General features: G+C 47.4%; 1 protein-coding gene across 2 annotated transcripts in view; it reads right to left on the reverse strand.

The window, feature by feature from the left end:
• ADHFE1 (alcohol dehydrogenase iron containing 1) overlaps positions 1 to 20,699 on the reverse strand; it is a 307,754-nt gene that overhangs the window by 14,201 nt on the left and 272,854 nt on the right. For both annotated transcript variants that reach the window (XM_085605518.1, XM_085605517.1), the window contains one exon: positions 9,888 to 9,984. In XM_085605518.1, coding sequence (XP_085461644.1) covers positions 9,888 to 9,984 — 97 coding nt within the window. The remainder of the gene's footprint in view (positions 1 to 9,887; positions 9,985 to 20,699) is intronic.

Raw genomic sequence — 20,699 nt, forward strand, 5'->3', positions numbered from 1 at the left:
ACTCCAGGTTATTTTGGTGGGAGACTTAAATTGTAAGGTCTCCAATCATTCTATCAGCCTGTTCATGGATGTTGAAAAAGAAGGAGTGTTACGTATCCCCCCAACTCCATTTCCCGTCAAAATTGAGAACAGATAAAAGAGGACAATTACTTCTTGGCCAATTGAGAAATAATGATTGTGTAATCATAAATGGAAAATTTGCTCTAGATTCTCCTGCCCAATTTACCCATAAATCTCAGTTGGAATAGTCTATAATTGATTACCTTTTTGCCTTTTACTCTATTTTTAAAGTTCTATCAGATTTGAAAATGATAGATAGCCTGCTCAGTGACCATAAACCTTTAGTGTTTTCTCTAGAGGTAGGTATACACACAGTAGGGTCATAGAAGATGGATGGACCCAATTCAAAATTGAATAAGAATTCTGTTAGAATGCAATGGTCCCCTATTAAGATTTCTAACCTAAAAGGGCTATTGGAAAGGGGAGTTAATGACTTCAGGCTCTGGAAAGCTTATACTTTTAACTTATTTTGTCACTTCATGAAGCAGATTATAAATAAAGGTCACCAGATACATACCAAGTCTTTTTTATAAATCATTATGCTCTCCTCTCCTTGAATAAAGAAATAGTTTGATTAGAATTCAGCTGGTCTCATTTTCAAAGGAAAGAGATAGACATATCATTACTGAAGAGGAAAAGAAGATGTTTTAAGACTGGTATAAAAAAGGCAGAATTAAAATCCTTTGTGGATTGATTTAAGAGGAGCTGCATACAGGAAAAACGTGAGAGACATTTGGGAGATAATTGCTGTTGTGAGTCAAGAGTGAGGCCCTGTCCCACTCCAATGAATGAAGATGGTATGGGACAGTTATATCTCAGAATTAGTGAATCTAGGAGTTGAATTCCATACCGAAAATCTCCCTGCTGGCCTTGAGTTGGTTGCAGCTAGTTACGGATCTCCCTCTGTCAGTGGGATTGAGGCTTCCATCTGCGCAATGCGAACTTCTAGCGCAATGGGTCCAGTCGAAGTCCCGAACTTGGTCATAAATAAAGTAGTTAACCTCTGGTCAATTAAGCTATTCCCAGTCTTCGAATACTGTTACATTAACTCTACAGTCTCCCCTTGTGGAGCAGAAGTGCAATTGGCCTATTATATAAAAAGGGTGACCGTATTTTGCCTGCCAACTAACGACAAATTGCATTGCTAGATGTGGAAGGCAAGGTTTTCACTATGTGCCTATTGGAGCAGCTGAACACCTGCGTTGAGGATAATATGATTATCCCATTAGAACAATCAGGCTTTAGGAAAAAGCATGGCACTCTAGATGATACTGCAGCTCTGCAGCTTATTAATAACAAATATTGTCCATCAGTGGTTCCCTAGTATATGCTGCTTTTATTGATTGTTCTACAGCCTTTAATAAAGTTGATCGCTCATCCCTGTGGAATATGGGGTCTTGGGGACAGCCGACCACAGGGATGTCTGCCAGGGCCGGACTGGGAACCAAAACCGGCCCTGGCAAAGTGCTCAGCTGCCCCCCCCCCACCCATTCCCCCAGGGGGTTGGGGGTGCCGCCGAGCTCTTTGCCAGGGCCGGTTTTTGGCAGATTTTGTTACAGGGACGATTTTGCATCTATGCTGCAGAACATAACAAAAACTGCAGAACATAACAAAAACGGCCCCCAGGGACCCAAAACCGGCCCCCACCCATGCGGCCCACCGGGGGATTGCCTGGTGCCGCTACGGCCAGTCCGGCCCTGATGTCTGCTCCTCGGGAATATTGGGGAATAGGAGCAGTCCGTCGACTGCTTAGGGTTTGGGCTGGGATGCGCTATATTCATAGCCCAGGGTATATAAGCCGACATGTTAGGTCATCAGCCACCATATTGTCTGGGTAACACGGTGGCTGGTAGAGGAGCTGTTGCACTTTTGATGCAGATAGCTAGGGGGTGTTAATTTAGGGGGCATCTAGTTTTTTCGTTACCATAACTAGTTATATGGCATGTCTGCTGCCGACACAGTTGCCCAGGCGTGTCAGCTGTTAGGGGAGGCAGGGCTCCTAGCCCCTCTAAATGTTAGGCTTCCTGCTGAGGGTCTGCCATTTGACATGTAAGGCTTTTCGAAGGGGTCGAGGTGCTTGTACGTTCACCGCTGCACTGAACCTAGTTTGGCCCAACACAGGTAAGCCTTCAGGGCCACTCCCACTTGAGGTGAGTGGTACCTATTGAGAGCGATGCAGGACTGCCCTAATGGCTGGAATAGTAGTATCCACATACCACAGAAAGGCCTATATGGGAAGGGGCCTGTGATGCAGCACGAGCCAGCCCCAACAGCAGCAGAGGCTTTGGGGGGTGGGTGGGGCCTAGGAATGCGAGAGCAGGGATGGCTTAAGGCACACAGGTCAAGGAGACCTCCATTACTGTAGGAGCATGGGTGGGGTTGCATATGACGGCTACCATCTGGAGGAGGGGTATGTAATGAGTGGGGGGAGGGGTATGTAATGTGTGGGGGGGCCTAGGTAAAGCAAGGAGTGTTGTAGTTGAAGGGGATGCCCCAGGCCCACATTATGGAGGGCGCCCCAGCCATGGACAGAAGACAAACAAAGGGTTAAGGTGGCCCCAGGGCAGGGCAGACTGGTTAGATAGGGTGCCGTCTGAGAGGGAAGCAGGGATACCCCCATGAAAGATACACCAGAGTAAGCAGGCTGTAGGGGGCCGCAGACGCAGAGGGAATTGGTAGGAGGTTGCAAGGAGTGAATCAGCATAGTAGGTTAGCCCGTTGTCACAGAGTGACCCAGGCAGCTTGAGCGGTCAGCCATCTTAGGTTGGTAGTCAGATGTGAGGACAGTACAATCCAGTTATGGGGCTGGTACCAGCACACCGGGCCGTTTTTATATTTTGCAGAGAGAGCACGTGGTCAGGGTGGTGGACTTGGAAGAGTATAGTGCGGCTCCAAGGCCATAGGTGAAGACAAGGCAAGGCCCCATGTGGCTGGCTGGACAGTGGCGCTGGACTGCCAGATCACTGCCTCAAGAAGGTCTGGTGTGACCTTGGCGGTGCAATTAGCGAGAGGGTTCGGAGCAACTCCTGGAAACAAGACACAGCATCCTGCATTAGCGGAGAGGTTGGGAGGGCAAGGTACAGAACCTCACCACAGCTCGGATTAGACTGTGGGAATGACACCTACTATAGTAGCGTAAGGGTGGGTGCAACGGGCACGCCATGGGCTGGATTAGTGGAATTGCTTGAGGCGTAGATACTCGATTATGGGGAAGAAAATATTGAGGAAGGTGAATTGAGGGTACAGGATGATCCTCGATGGGAGGATTTAAAGGGGGGGGGGGGAAACGAAGAGTGGGGGGAACATTAATCAGACTCTACATCATGTCTTACAGGGTACAGGCGCAAGGCACTGGCAGAACAGCCCTCTTCATGGCAGCACACCAGGAATGAATGGCGAGCCGTCTGGCTCCAGAGCAGGCACCAACCTCGGCGCCAGGCAAGGATAAGCAGGCAGGCAGGCCCGCCTAAGCAATGGTGTTATGTGCATGATGGGGCAAAACTCTGCCCAAAAATGGTCCATTGCTGGGGAGGCAAAGGAACCTCAGGAGAGCAGGGAGGCCAACCAAAAAAATTGCGATTATGTGAAATGCTGGGTGGGGAAACCACCACCAAAATGGTATCCATTGCTGTAGAGGCAAGGGATCCCCAGATGAGCGGGGAGACCCGCTTTAGAAATGATTGCTAGGTGAAGGACACAGGAGTAGGTAGTGAGGGTGAACAGGGGGGACATCAGGTGGATGGAGGAGAAGACTCAAATGAGAGCCCTCTGGGGTGTCCAGTGCAGCTGCAGACAAAAGAGTAGGGGAGGATGCAGGGGAGAGAAAGCGGGGCTGCCAGATAGCAGGGAGAAGACAGGCAGGCTTGAAAGCAAAGAACTGATAATTACCATATATGGGGATGTCCAAACCGTTAAGGGTGCCTCATGCAAAAATATGAAAAGGCGAATATGTAGAGATGCTAAAAGCTACCCCATAGCACACTGAGGGCCAAGGAGGGTTCCAAGGAGGCAGTATATGAGCTGTCCTAACGGCTAAAGTGTCGGTGACAATTACGAGCTAAACGGTGGCCTGTCTCATTTAGGGCAGTGTGTACCATGCCAAGTAGCAGCTCCGAGCCCGCAGGGTTTTGGATTCAGGGGTGCAAGGGACCGAGATGTGGAAAGGATTAGTGGCTGCACATGAGGGGAGCAGGCCAAAAACTTTGGCAAAATGAGTTTCATGTCCAACTGTTTACTGATGGTATATCGGCCCTTGCAGGGGTGTCCCCACTGAGGAGGGGTGGGAGTGGAGGTAAAGGAAAGCTCAGACTAGCCAGGGAGAAGGACAGAGTGGTGAGTCGCGGAAGTGCTGGGATCTAAATAAGGGCCCTGAAACAGAGAGTATGGGAAATTCTGAAACAAATGCTCATAGTTCGCTCACAGATATCCTCTTATCCATTGTTAAGGGCCGAAGGATGTAGCAGCTACTCCGAGGAGCCCCACAGGCACAGCAGCATAGTTAGATTGCAGGCCCCTGAGCAGGACAGGTGACATTGGAACCAGGGGAGATAAGGCTCATACCCCAATTCAATGTGATGGCTTGGAATTTTTGATTATCAACTATGATAAGAACAAAGAAGCCAGGCTATGGTTAGAAGGGCGTTCAAATGAGTTTTCAGATTGGGATGTGAGGGGTGTGTTGGGGGGCGTACATCGGGAAATCAGCTAATGCTCTGGGCTGGTGGTGCGGGAGAAGTTGAGGAAGGAGATCCAAGAAGGCAGGAAGGTAGGCCCTTGGTCTATTGCACACTTGAGTGTGTACCCTATTGGGGTGGTTCCCAGGGGGGAGAAAAGGGAAATTCTAGTTGATCCATAAATTATTTAAGCCGGAAGGGAATTCAGTGGATGACTTTATAATGAAGCAGCAGGTGGCAGTGTCAGTCATCTGTAGAAGTGGCTACGACTTTAGTGGAAAGAGTCCGACAGGGGGCATGGAGGGAAACAAGCAACATATAGTACGCTTTCCATCTGTTGTCGGTACACCATGGCAACTTTCCCCTATATGTATCCAGTTCGAGGTCAGTTCAGTGGTAGGTTGACACGGAATTCCCACGGGACGTTTGATATCTTGTGTACTCTGAGTGTTTACGTACATTTCTGCACAGGGGTTTTTTCTTGGCACAAAAGACATGGGTAGGTCATGCATTACTTGGAGGACTCACTTTGGGGGGCATCCCCGGTTCCACGGTCTGTCAGTGGATGCTGGTAAGTTTCCAGGAGCTCATGGGGGACCTCAATGTGGCAATACCACCGAAAAGACAGTCGGACCCGGCACAGTGCTGTCGTTTCTAGGCATGGAAATTGAGTCGGGCCATGGGAGCCCGTTTACCAAAAATTCAATGCAGCTGATATTGGAGGATATGTTGGCTAAGGCCAAAGTGATGGTTAAATTGGTGTAGGTACTCTTGGGGCATTGAAACTTTGCCTGCAGGGGGTGGGAGCGGGAAGTACATTCACTGGGAGGCTAGGTGTGTCCCTGTCTGGCTTGTCATGGTAGCATCATCATGTGAGATTGTCGGCGGGTATCAAAAAGGATTTAGGGATGTGGTGAGGTTCAGTTGTCAGCTTGCGGAGTGCCAGTGGGGGTGTTGGAGGGGTAGATTGGGATGCACAGGTTTCTTAGGATGCTACGGGAGGTACGTGATTTGGGTTGTATTGACAAGGAAAGGGGTGCACTGAAACATGATTACTGGATTGGACGCAATGCAGGCGCAGTATGGCATTTTAGACTTATTTTCCTTGGTGTTATGGAGGGAGCAATTGGCGCTCAGGAGACTTTTGAGCAGAACTGACAATAGGTCAGGGGGCACATGGTAAACCAACATGTCGACCAGGGATCCACAGGTGTAGAAGTTGTAGTGGGTTTTTCATAGTTGGGCACTGGAGCATTGGATTATAGGTGACAGAGGTGGCTCCAGTTGGTGAGAAAGCCATTGGCGCTGTATATGAGGATGCCTTACGCTCAGATCTGGTCAGGGCTTAACCTCATCGATGCTCAGGACGGCTCCCAGCCGTCATGAGTCACGGTAGTCGTGTGCTCATGATGGCCGGGAGTTGTCCGACCGTTGCCGCTCCGCCCACGCGCGGCTAATTCCCCGCCTGTGCGGGCAAATTAATTGGTGGGTGGAGTTCGGACGGCTCCCGGACGTCATGAGCACATGCCCACCGTGTTCTTTGGTAGGCTTGAGTAAATTATCTATTAGGGGATGAGGCGGAGCAGGGAGAACACGGGGATTGTACACTGACAGACTAAAGAACTTCAGGTTTGGTTGTACAGGGTAAAGCCTTATTACTCAGGTGTTAGACAATGGACAGGAGTTGAACAGTTCGCTGGAGGAGGCTACACTGCAAACGCGGAAGGAGTTGGGGGGGGGGGGGGTAATGTTATCCAGAATGGGGATGGCAGGCTAGTAAAGCAAGGCGAGAGGCACATTAGGTCTGGTTACAAGAGATCAAGGCACATTCGTTATGAAATGGTGGGGATTGAAGCAGGTTGAAGAGGTTGGATTAAGGGCAGTATTTTGGCCCTGGGATGGTCTTCAGACGATATGTTAGAGAGGGAGTGAGGACTGTTAATCCTTTGCTAGTTCTCAACTGTCTTTGTTGTGTTTTTCAGGTTTGGTGCCCGGGCCTGCGGCTGCCGGTCTGGCCTTTTGGTTCGATAGGCTTGCTTTCGTTAAGTGGGCAAAATGACAGGCAAGACAACAGCCATGGGGCAAAGCTGAGCCTAGTCCCCAACATGTATCACGTTCAATGGCATGGAAAAGGGGAGGAGTTGGAGGGAGTTTAACCCAGTTGGAACAGATTGTTGGTGGTTGTTCGTTGCCCTGATGTCTTCTTGTTACATTTTCGGGTCAATTACCTGGTTTCAGAAAAGGATATGGCGTTGATGGCAGCCATGTAGGAGGTTTTGGAACGGATTCAACTTCAGTGGGCAAGTGTCAGGTCTTTTGGATGGAGTTGGTTCCCAGGAGGGTCTGGTGTAGAGTCATCAGGCCGGCAGCCATAGATAGGGCCTGGAGGAAGATTACTAGGGAAATGTATATTCAGTTTGCCTAGTTTTCTTTAAAAAAAGATTCAGCTTCCCTTTAAGTACTGGGGGTCGCCTGATATTCTATTTATTATACGCAGACAATATCGTAATCCTTGATTTAACCCCCCAAGGTTTAAACAGCTGTTTAGCGACATTACAGCAGTATGTGGGTTTGCATTACTTGAAAATTAACTCTTCAAAAAGTAAAATATTATGCTTTCAGAGTATGAGAGTGTGTAATAATTTCAACTATTCGTGGTACCTTGGTTCACACAACTGGAAATAGTTAGAACGTATAAATATTTAGGAAAAAATCACGTGTAGCACTTTAAATGGTTCAGAACACATCTCGAGCAGTGCTAGTAAGGCGCAATCACAGGTCAAGGGGTTGGGTGCATTTGATAATGCTGTGTATATGAGATATTTTTCCCATAGAGACGATAACAGCGCAAGTATACACCCCTGTTTCACACAATTTTTTAGTCCGGAAGCCCACAGATTGTACCTGATCCCCTCCTAACAGAACTTGACACCAGGTTGAGGAATGCAGGGCAATAATTAAACGCAATAATGTTCTAGGCATGCCGAGATTAGATAATTTTGGGGAAGAGGGGGAGCAGCACGTACCACTGACACCAGGATTGTCTGAAAAAGGTGGTTTGATTCAAACAGGTGCACATCACATAACTTAACCTTGGGCCTTCCGCCTTACAAAACAACAAACCTCACTATAAAAAATGGTTCGCCTATATTAAGTACCCCCCACCGCTGGTACACTGATGAGAAGGCTTGCTCCTTGTTTAATTGCCCCTGTCTCAGGATCACAGCACAGAGGACCTTCCACTCCAGCCGAGGCACTCAAAGGAATCATTGGTCTTTTAACACAAAGGCTACAATTATGGACAAATGCTGTCCGTTGAAATCTCCATCACGGACAACGGACATTAGAATTATTTCCCAGACAGTCCGTGAACATTACGAATAGGTGGTCACCCTAGGGGTGTCTGGGATGAAGGCACCATGGTCCTGGAATGCATCAGTAGAAGGGGCTCTGAAAGGAGGCCTCTGGCACAAGTCAGGCTCTGAGAGACCGAACACTGAGTTGCACACTTTGCCCATGGGTATACCACTCGAGTGGACTTTGGGGAGGTTGTAGGGAAGTTACAGGGGTTTCGACCAGAACAATCTCTGCCCATAAGCTGCAGCTGGAGGGTACTCTAGGTGTGTTTTATCTTATTGATGACAAGGTGGTGATGAGATGCTGACAACAGCTCTATTGAACTTGCCCTTGAATGCTTAAGAAGCTGATCCATATAAAATGCAAGGTTTTATGTTCATTATTATTTACCTCTGACTGGGAGATGAAGACCAAAACACAGGACATTCATGGCAATTAGATAAGTGACAGTAACTCTGCTACACACACAGCCAGTGAGTGAATGAGGGAATGAAAAAGTTTCGAGCTTTAGCCAATGGGCAGCAAAGCATGCCCACCCTTGGGCTGTCTTCACGGTCACAGCCCGTGCATGAGTCCTCTTCATGCCAGTCAGCCCAGCAAATCCCAATGCTGCCCATTAAATGAAACAAAGTGTGGGGTGGATTGCTTGAATTATTCTGAGTCACTACTATTTACTCTGGGCTGTAATCCGGTCCATGTTTTTTTGCCCACCATGCCAGACATGAAACAGCCATATGTTAATCAGTCTTGGTCCTGCTCCAATAGAAACAGTCCAGCCCTTACTGCCAGCCCAGATTGCATCTCACTCGGGACACAAGCAACCCCAGACCGGTTTTGGCCTTTTTGGGTCTTGTTGGTAAGGTGGCTTGAGGTCTATTGTACAGTGATCAAGAGAGTCATGTCTGGGCACACCCATCACCCTTAGAGCACTGCACTGAGAAAACAAAAACAATGATGGATGGAGGGGGACTCGACTGGCAGTTCAAAATAGACTGCTCCCATGAGCAGCAGGGTCATAACTGATGGGCGTAAGTCAGGCTTTGCCAGAGAGTGGCACAGTCTGTGAAAAACAATACTACTAGAAAATGCTACCCAGAGCAATTGCTAGTAGTTTAGACTGTTTGCAAGCCTTCCTCCCATCACCTTATTGTGTGTTGCTTATTAAATGAACAGCAGCATTAGGTTTGACGGGGCCAAGCAACCCAGTGCTCCATCAGAGACCCGGTGGCTGTTCCCCACACCTCACCTCTGACACATCACAGGTTGCTTTACACAGAGAGGCCTTTAAAGTGCATGTCTGGTTGGGACCACAAGGGGCTTGGGCAGCTGGATATGCACATTTTAATTCAATAGGCATTGGGCAGAAGAGCTAGCCTGCAGCCTGTTACTCGTGATACCTGGCCATGTGCCCTTCTATACGTCACTCTGTTCTAATCCAATGCCAGCGGCCAGTGGGGATGTGACTGGCAGACACCAAACTGCATAGTAATGAACACAAGGAGGGGCAACTAACATCTATTAAGATCGAAATTAACAGTAACTTCAACATATCTAGGCACTGTGTGGCAGCTCAGAGGTGGCTGGGCACTACCTCAGACCCTATGGACGAGCCGCCACCGAGCAGTACCATACTACGTTTGTCAGTACAGTTTTCATATGTGTAGAACCACAATGATGCCTTCTTCAAGGGAGAAGACAGAGCCAAACTATTTGTAACATTCTCTGAACATTTCAAAAGAAGGCACGGCCTCAGCAACAAACCCCAATTTGATGTTATAATCACCAGTCATACAGTACCTAAGATCTCGGCTGCCTCCAAATGCCTCTCAGGACACATAGAAGCTGTGAATGTAAACACGGCAGGTGACGTGAGGACAACGGAAAGGCCATGAGGCTGGAAAAAGAAACAAAAGAATAATTGACACAGGCATGACATCAGCAATCACAACCATTCCATAGAGTTTAACACACATTTATAGAAACTGCTTATGGTTTTGGAAGGATGTAAAAGAATTTTTTTGCAAATTCATGAGCTGTATTTCTTCTTCATTTTAGGGATCTTTCTGTACAGTGTACCCTGTTCCAGGGGGCAGTGTAGCACATATGACAACATATATAAGTAGTCATGAGTCAAGGGCAACACGTGGTCATTTACAAAAGCAGAACAGTGGGAAAAGGGTTCGGAAGAGACCAGAGTTTGATGGAATTGAGTAAGCAGTAGCAATTAATTTTTGAAAAAGAAGAAAACACCAACAGATACGAGCCAGGTGTTCATAAAGTATACAAGGATAACAGGGTATTTCATGAAACGTAAGTCGAAAAATGCAAACACAACAACTAACTAGAGAAAGTATTCAGATTCCTAAAGCCGCAGTGAGTTAGTGCAGGACTGTGATTGGGCAGTGGAGGTGAACTGACAAAGGGAGACATCTGAGGTCAGATGTGAATAGGATGATGCAGAGAGCTATCTGGAGTGGAGGTTACTCCCAGAGAGTGGCGCGAAAGATGGATAAGAAATGTATGAGGGTGCGTGTTAAATCAAAGACACCAAAATATTCTTAGCCCTATAAACACTGTTCATCACACAAAATAGTTAATAATGGGAGGGTGAAAAGGAAACCTGACTTCAGTACACATCGGTATCTACTTTGCTTAGTTTCTGTGGTCCAGCTCCTAAATTATATTTTCTTTTTCCGCATGGGACGTTTTGCTATGAACCCCTCTCTGTACATTATCGACATAAATGTAAGAATTCTAGCTCTTAGCTAGTGAGAGAATATCCATAATGTAAGTGACTGACTTTCAGTTGTAAACATTAGCATTTGTGAATTTTTTGTAAAATTGTTTTTTATTGATTTTATATGTTCATGTAAGCAAATAAAGACGTGTACAAATAACGAGACTATGGAGCTCCAGACCGTGCAGAGTCTGACATCTATCGATCAAAAAAGAATAAAAGTGTAGTGAACCGCACATCACATTCACACCCCAAGGCAACTGGAAGGGGAAATGTGAAGCACAAATAGACCAAAAATTCTGAATGCATCGCCCCATTGCGTTTCATGACTTTTCAGACCGCCTCTAGTGTGCTAAGCACGCTCTTCCTTTACATGCACAATTTCAATTTAGTGCACTGTTGTGCAGCACACAGACCTCTGGACTACCCCACTTTTGAGCAACGGCGCTGTGCACCATCAACAGCCCTAGACAAAAGCGTTTTGAGTTGTTTTGTGAGGGTTTGTGGTTCCTCCATTCCCAGAAGAGCAGTTTAGGAGGCAACAGCATTCCCCACTTCATAACACACTGCTAAAATCCCTAGGTATAGCAAAATTATACAAAAGAAGGTGTCCTCCTGCCCACTTTCCCTGAGGCACTCAGATCCAGAATCCTAGCACACCACTGGAGCTGGGCCCGAGTGTAATTTACCACCTGGTATATTTTAAGTTGGACTGGTAGGAGTCCTGTTTTGGTCTCTACTTCCCAGGGTAACACTAGAGCCTGCTCCCACTCTGCTCTTTCCAGGGATCCCGGCATTTCTCCCTTAACCACAGAAGGCCTGAAGGGGAATTGTTTACCAGTGTTTGCAGAGGAGGTATATTGCTCTTTCACTTAGGGTTCGTCCAGGACCCTGTACTGCAGGGGAGAACAAACTAGCACCCCTCATCTCTTATGTATTTAAATGCTTCTAGGGTGCAGGTACATGCACATAGCAAGCTGTTCATCCGAAAAGAGGGCTCATTCCAAGGTGCAAGGGTACCATTTTTAGCCAGTTGTATTGCCCAATAGTAGTTTCGATTGTGCAGGAGCGCAAGTCCCTTCACACAAAGTCTTATGGAGTGTTTCCAAGGACATACGAGGAAGTCTCCCTTCTCATAGCGGCAAATGCAGTAATTTGTCCATCTTTTTATTAAGGAGATAGACAGAAATACTAAATTAATTTTGGAGGTTTTATTTTAAGCAGAGTTGTCCTTCGAAAGATGGGCATTGAGAGTTTCTTCCAATACAATTCTATACGTCATCTCTGCGGTTGCTCTAAAGTTGCTCAAATTGCATTTATAAAAGCATTCGCTACCTCTCGCGACCCTGAGACCCAAGTATTTAAATTAATTTTCCACTGTTCGAAAAGAACAATACTGCGTTCTATTCACCAGCCTGGAAGGGGTAGGACGTGCTCCAGTTAACTTTGAATCCAGAGCATAATCCATATCTGAAACTTGTTTTCAGAGCCCTAAGGACCAGCCCAGTCACATATAGCATAATTCCGTTGTTATATAGTAGGTATATAGTGATAATAAATGTGCCATCCCATTCGTCACACCAACTAAATTCCTTTGTCAAGGGATTACACCATATCCATTACAGAGGGTACAGGGCCAGGACAAACAGCAGCTCAGAGAGTGGGCAGCCTCGTCTTGTGCCGCTGCTGAGGTGTAACTTCCTGGACAGGGCTTTCTTAACCCTGACTCGTGTATAATAGCTTGATTCATACCCTAAATTGTGATCCGAAGTCCATTTTCTCTAAAAGCTGGAACATGAATGGCCACCCTATTTGTTTGCTCGTTGTCTGGACATCTTTCATGTAATATTGTAGTTGGCATAGGATCAAACAGGCCTATCTGTCGGGCATGAATCCTAATTGATCAGGGTGTGCAATTTCACCTATGGCCTACACCTTTGACAGCCTGGACCATTATATCAAAGTTCAGTAAGGATATTGGGCAATAGGATGCGCATTTACTCTTTAGTTTTCCAACCTTATGTATCAGGACTACTGTGGCTGTCCTCAAGCCTGTTGGCAACATGCCTACTGACCTAGTTGACTGGAACATAATCAAGATATGTTCGACTGTAGTACTGAAAAAATTCTTGAAGAGCTCGACCACAGGCCATTTGGACTGGGGGCCTATTTTGATTGGGTTTGATCCAGAGCCTCCAAGACCACCCCTTCGAAGGTCCCCATATATGGTAGGCGTAGTCGCGGAAGAGGTAGGTCACCAACAAATTCCCCATAACCTCTGTCATTTTCTTCTGTATGGAACTCATACATTGTCCGAAGATAGTCTGCAAAGACCCCAGAGACAGGAGCATTACCCTCAATCACAACCTCCTGGCCATTCTGTATCGCTTTCACTCTATGGCCCTAATTATGCTTTCTCAGCCAAACTATTAACCTCCAGGTTTTGTTGCCTACATCGATAGCCTCCTCTGTGTTGCGAGGTAGAATGCCATAGCTTCTTTCCTACTAAACTGTGGACGTCCCCTTGTTTAGTCTCTTTGCATCTCTTCAGTGGGGTCTATCCCCATATCCAGTTCCAATGCTCTTCTATATCTCTAGCTCTCTGGGTCTTGTCCTTTCTATTGCCCATCACTACGAAATGTGCCTGCCTCCTAAGCACTGTCTTGTACGCCTCTGATAGTGTAACTTTGAGGCCACAGAACACAAATTCTCAGCAAAGTGCTGTTTTGTAACACCGGCTCAGTGGTTGACCATTTCATGGTTTTCAAGTTACCGCACTGTATGTTTCATCTTCCACATAGGTCAACTAGATAAAGATTCTGTTGTCATTTTAAAGGGAGAATGATCAGATATTCCCCATGCAGGATACTCTACAACATGACATAAGGAAAGACATCTCGCAAGGTGAAAAGAAATGCCTCAATCTAGAGTAGCACACGTGCTTTGAGAAGCATAAAACCTCATACAAGTGTCTCCAGCATCTGCCAGGCTCCAGGCCATCATGTTGACCTAAGGGTGCCTACATTATCGCTTTGTCTTCCCCGTCGAGAATCTGTCCACAGTGTCGTCCATAATCACACTGAAGTCACCTCCAGAAGCCATCTGAAAATCTACATTAGCAATATCCACTGTCTTTCAAACACAAGCCCTGCAGCTCGGAGGTGCCTACAACATCACAAACACTCATCTCCACAATCTATGCACCAACTATAGCTGTATAACTGTCTTGTAGGTCGGTCCAGGACTTATGCATGACAAATGGTACCTTCATGCAAAGTAGGACTATAATGCCTTGGTAGCATCTTGAATATCCAGTGTGTATGACCTGCATATTCCGGCTCCTACTTATTAAATGACGCTAATAGCGCCTAATGTGAGTTTCCTGTAAGACCACAAGAACATGTTTCAGCCTTTGCATCATTTGTATCACCACTCCACCTTCATCCATGTTCCAATAAGTAGTTTGAAGCAGCCCTTCTTGTTCACCATCGTTTGAGATGGTAGTGAAAGGACAAGGGAGGGCCTAATAACTAAGAATAATTGTTTTTTCAATTTAGAAGCCTTTGTGCTCTACGCAATGATTTATACCATTATGTCAACCAGACTGGTTTATCAAAATCCCTAGGAAAATGGAGGGTGGGGGAGGGGTGACAGTAGCAAGAGTTAGGACCCTGGTATAGAGACAGTGACTGTAAAGGTTTATTGACGGAAAGTCCAGAAGCTCGTGAATGCAGGCCCACTGAATAAAAGCATAGGACTGGATGGGGTACCGCTCGACTTTCATAAACATAATTTGTGATGATGGGCCCCATTACTGACAAATGTGATAAATGGTGTTTGTACATCAATTACTCTTGAGTCTTGAGGCCTACTGATCATAATACCGATTTTTTTAAAAAGGGGTCACTTCGAACCCAAAGTTCAAACCAATTTTCCTCCTTGATTCGGACGTGGAGATCTTTGGGAGGATCCTGCTCTATAAAGTGCAAAAGTGGGAGGCTAAAGCAGGAATTCTGTCGAAGTTATAGCTTAATTTACGAACTGGGCTCAGCACTTGGGAACAATGTCCTAATCTGTATCTTTTAAAGGCAAAGTATATGAAGATTAAAAAGGGCAGTGTCCTTCTGGCCTTTCAGGGCCTGTTAATGGCATTTAATCTGGTCAGCAGAGCAAAGTTGTGGATGATCATATTAAAAACTGTGACCGGCCCTGGTCTGGTTTTATTGATTTCAGAGATTTCATTTTAGATTGTAGTCTTTAGTATGTTATGGAGCATAGTGTGAACGTGATAGACCTTTCAAGTCACTGAGGGGGTGCAATGGGGCGTGATAAGGCACTCTTCTTACTTTCTCTTTATATAAATGGTTTAGAGAAGGAATGTGTATGGGTTTCATCCTCTTGCCCTAAAAGTGCAAATGAATATTGCCGCTCCTACTTTATGCTGACCAAGCAGTTCTGATTTTAAGGCCACCAATAGGATTGGAACGTCTGATTTCCAAATACTTTGCTTTTATGGAGGATCCATGGCTCAAAGATAATACTTCTAAATCAAAAATGATGTCTTTGGACTCCAAAGGAATGAAAATGGATTAGTGGTAGCTGCATGGAAAGGGTGCACTGTTTCCCCATTTCGGGACTTTATTTGATAATAACAGACTGGGGCCATTGCTATCCAAGAAGACATTTAATTTCTACATCAGGATACACTTGCATGTTATAGTGGGCTTTGAAAACACACATAACATTTTGGTAAAATAAACAATGAAGTATGCACATTCCATCTGTCCTCAAGGTTCACCAGGCTTACAGTATTGCAACGGCCCTTTGTGGTGGAGGCCTGTGGTGTTTTTCAAGGGCAAACTCCTTTCAAACAAAAGAACAGAATATTTTGCAGGCTCTAAGGCTTATCACAATCAACAGCTTCATACTATGTTTACCAGGATCTAGATGACAAATATCCTGAAAACAGGATTAGATTGCTCCTATTTCAATTTGGATTTCCGTGTGGTCCAATAAGAATGCAACTCTAAGTAGAGTTATTCTTGGAGATATGATGATTATGGACTCCAAAAAACACATACAGTGGCTAGAGTACATCATTCATACATCTGAGGGAATTGCTTAATTCAAGATTTTTAAACATCCCGATAAGATATTGATCAAAAATAAAACAAAGGTATTATCTACAAGTGTTCTCTAAAACAAAGTATGCAAATGGCCAAACTATTGTTTGCCCTAAGGTCTGGTGCTATTGTGTCCTAAGGTCTGGTGCTGACTTTGAGCAATATCTGGACGTGGTATATAATTGTAGACAGAGAACCCTCCCAGCCAGGTTTAGATTAGGTCTGCTTTCAGAGTTCTTCTCTTTCCCACTGGACAGGTGTGAAGACCGTTTGCCTCCACTTTGCCCTTGTGATGGGGCATCAGCAAACATTTGTATGCACTTTTTCTTTTTTTTTGTCCATTTTTACTAAGATCTCGGAAGAAAATATCGAATTCCCCCTTTACGTATATTAGGTGAGCAAAAGTGTAGGCGTGTTCCTCTGAATATATTATTGCAAAATACTACGCTGAATACACAATCTGGCTCTAGATATGAAATTACAACATTGAGAATAAGGTCCCTTCTTGGCGATTAAGATTTGCTTTGTATGTTAACGTATAGTAAGGTTGGATTAAGGTGGGTTAATTATTGCTGATAGGGCCATCATATTGTGAATATTCATGGGTAATTAAGAACAGCTTTTGAATTTTATTAGAGGTTGGTGGAACTTGCGTAGTTTTACGCTGTGGAATTCCAAAGAGTTACATAAAAACTCTGAGATTCTGCGGAGTTCCGCCCACCCCTACTTTTGTGTAGATAATCACGTTATTTAGATAGAATGCTTCTTTAATTTCCTTCATTATGGGTTCAAAGATTTGTAATTTTTCCTCTCCCCATGATGTATTCCCGGTGGCACTTTTCACTCAAATCAAACACTTTCTGCTTTTTTTTAAAAACAATGCCCAAGCATCCCCCGTAATCAGGCCGATGCACAAATCACAGGCTCCTCAAGGCGGTCCAGAGGCCAGCGCTAATGGCTAATTGATCTCATTTCCCAATTAATAACTGTACTACCGCAACGGAAGGCAAGCTACAAAATCTGCCTGAATCATATTTGCTTGGGATATGCGGAGCATTCATCAGTCAGGGCGCGCATCCCACGCACGCCATAGTGCCCGCCGCTTTACTGAGCTACGCCTTTTCTAACGCCGTGGGTCAGGGGAGTGCAAGGCTGTGGCAAAGAAGACTTCATTTTGCTTAGTCATTTAGAATCGTCTCTGAAAATCAGAGTATTCTCTGTTCAAAAATTTCCGAAGTGCCTCAAAAACCGATATAAGTTTGCCTGAATGCTTGGTTAAATATGCTTTCAGAAGGGAAGATAGAATGTCATTTCCATGTCGCCGTGTTTAATAGGTCAATATGAGGAAAAAGCAGGAAATACATTTTTGCAACTATGAATTGGACAGTACCCCTTGCTGCCACTCCTCTTAAAATCCCTTAGACATTTAATTGCTGCAACTGCAACTTCTTTTTTAATTCCAGAGGTATGGCCTAAGCCCTAAGGTGTTCAGTTGCCATGGGATGCAACAACTGGTTTATAGCGCTCCACTGTTGAAAGTTGGTCGAGCTGTATGTTGAAGTCTTTAACACCTGCCTCCCTCCTCTGTCTGGTCGCTGTGATTAGTCCATCACCCCTACGATTCTTCCTTGCTCACCCCCGATTAACCGAGCCCCCACGAAAGCCTGTGCTCGAGTATGCTCCATCGCTTCACGCGGCTGAACCTGATGCATGTCACACGTGTTCCATTACAAACCCATTACTGTGCCACCGAATTGGGACCATATTATATTGTATTATATTAAACATACGCTGCGAAAAACTTTCAGCGGTAAATGAAGCGGCCGATGGAAGCAAAGCAGACATATTGACACTTACACAAGAGGGGCTTGTCAAGGCGAGCCATATTTGTGTAAGATTCCCGGACTGACTTTTCAAAGGCACTTGAACTCCTTTCAGACTTTAAGCTTGTCCGGTTCCCAGGGGTTCTCCTAGCACAATAAGTCGATATTTCACAGTAGTTATTGACATGTAAAAAAAAAAACAAATAGTCCCCGGCCATCATAGCCTGGAGGCAACAACTGTGATCTCAGCGCGCGCCGAATGAAGGCTGGCCTGCCTCTCCAATCAGGCCGTGCCATTACCCGGATATCTGTGCACCCCAGAAGCTCTCTCACCGGCTTCTTCACACCACACGGTCTCGCGTCCAGAATGCACGCCTGCACGGCCTCGCGTCCAGAATGCACGCCTTTATAATTATACATTGAAAGTGAAAACCGGAGTTTGTATTAGAAGGCAGAGCTGATTTTTGAAAAAGCTGTACACTTATTAAATACCTTCCATCCCCGTGGTCTTCTATGTGTTGCTCACCTTTTGCGACTGGGTCAGACTCGGGCGCCTCTTCCGTAACTGGATCTGTTGATGCACCGAGGGGCCAGCTCTGCATTCCAAGCCCTGGACTGCGCGAGGCAGCACGCACCTGCTGGGCCAGGCGCAGCAAGTAAGGGCTGGGGCAGCACATGGATCTGTTGATGCACCGAGGGGCCAGCTCTGCATTCCAAGCACTGGACTGCGCGAGGCAGCACGCACCTGCTGGGCCAGGCGCAGCAGCAGGAAGTAAGGGCTGGGGCAGCACATGGATCTGTTGATGCACTGAGGGGCCAGCTCTGCATTCCAAGCCCTGGACTGCGCGAGGCAGCACGCACCTGCTGGGCCAGGCGCAGCAAGTAAGGGCTGGGGCAGCACATGGATCTGTTGATGCACCGAGGGGCCAGCTCTGCATTCCAAGCACTGGACTGCGCGAGGCAGCACGCACCTGCTGGGCCAGGCGCAGCAGCAGGAAGTAAGGGCTGGGGCAGCACATGGATCTGTTGATGCACCGAGGGGCCAGCTCTGCATTCCAAGCCCTGGACTGTGCAAGGCAGCACGCACCTGCTGGGCCAGGCGCAGCAAGTAAGGGCTGGGGCAGCACATGGATCTGTTGATGCACCGAGGGGCCAGCTCTGGATTCGAAGCCCTGGACTGCGCGAGGCAGCACGCACCTGCTGGGCCAGGCGCAGCAAGTAAGGGCTGGGGCAGCACATGGATCTGTTGATGCACCGAGGGGCCAGCTCTGCATTCCAAGCACTGGACTGCGCGAGGCAGCACGCACCTGCTGGGCCAGGCGCAGCAGCAGGAAGTAAGGGCTGGGGCAGCACATGGATCTGTTGATGCACCGAGGGGCCAGCTCTGCATTCCAAGCCCTGGACTGTGCAAGGCAGCACGCACCTGCTGGGCCAGGCGCAGCAAGTAAGGACTGGGGCAGCACATGGATCTGTTGATGCACCGAGGGGCCAGCTCTGGATTCGAAGCCCTAGACTGCGCGAGGCAGCACGCACCTGCTGGGCCAGGCGCAGCAGCAGGAAGTAAGGGCTGGGGCAGCACATGGATCTGTTGATGCACCGAGGGGCCAGCTCTGCATTCCAAGCCCTGGACTGCGCGAGGCAGCACGCACCTGCTGGGCCAGGCGCAGCAGCAGGAAGTAAGGGCTGGGGCAGCACATGGATCTGTTGATGCACCGAGGGGCCAGCTCTGCATTCCAAGCACTGGACTGCGCGAGGCAGCACGCACCTGCTGGGCCAGGCGCAGCAGCAGGAAGTAAGGGCTGGGGCAGCACATGGATCTGTTGATGCACCGAGGGGCCAGCTCTGCATTCCAAGCCCTGGACTGTGCAAGGCAGCACGCACCTGCTGGGCCAGGCGCAGCAGGAGGAAGTAAGGGCTGGGGCAGCACATGGATCTGTTGATGCACTGAGGGGCCAGCTCTGGATTCGAAGCCCTAGACTGCGCGAGGCAGCACACACCTGCTGGGCCAGGCGCAGCAGCAGGAAGTAAGGGCTGGGGCAGCACATGGATCTGTTGATGCACTGAGGGGCCAGCTCTGCATTCCAAGCCCTGGACTGCGCGAGGCAGCACGCACCTGCTGGGCCAGGCGCAGCAGCAGGAAGTAAGGGCTGGGGCAGCACATGGATCTGTTGATGCACTGAGGGGCCAGCTCTGCATTCCAAGCCCTGGACTGCGCGAGGCAGCACGCACCTGCTGGGCCAGGCGCAGCAGCAGGAAGTAAGGGCTGGGGCAGCACATGGATCTGTTGATGCACTGAGGGGCCAGCTCTGCATTCCAAGCCCTGGACTGCGCGAGGCAGCACGCACCTGCTGGGCCAGGCGCAGCAGCAGGAAGTAAGGGCTGGGGCAGCACATGGATCTGTTGATGCACCGAGGGGTCAGCTCTGCATTCCAAGCCCTAGACTGCGCGAGGCAGCACGCACCTGCTAGGCCAGGCGCAGCCGCAGGCAGTAAGGTCTGGGGCAGCATATAAATAGGGGTGTGGGCTGGGATACTCCGCATGCGGCGGTCAGCTGAGTTTTTGCCAATCTCTGCGTTCTTATACTTTAATTCAGTCACATTCCAACATCCATGGCAGGACCAAAGTGACTCTGGGTTGCTCTTCATTCAATTTTCTTGCTCAAAATACAATGGGAGAAGAGGAATGGCCCTTAATGTCATCAACTTTTGAAATCTCTCATGACTTTTCAGTTGAAAAACTCATAATGGTACAGCGTTTGGTGCAGCTGTTCTGCTGGCAAGAAAGTGATAGTTGGTCTGCCTTGGAATGTTGGCATGTGAATGAATTAAAGTACAAGAGTGCTCAAACGTTCTTAGTCCTGAGGAGAACCCATGAAGAGAAAAGGATTTGAAATACATCAGCAGTTAGTACTGAGTTCACTGATGCT

Source organism: Triturus cristatus, chromosome 5_1 (assembly GCF_964204655.1).
Source record: "Triturus cristatus chromosome 5_1, aTriCri1.1, whole genome shotgun sequence".
Classification (NCBI taxonomy): Eukaryota; Metazoa; Chordata; class Amphibia; order Caudata; family Salamandridae; genus Triturus; species Triturus cristatus.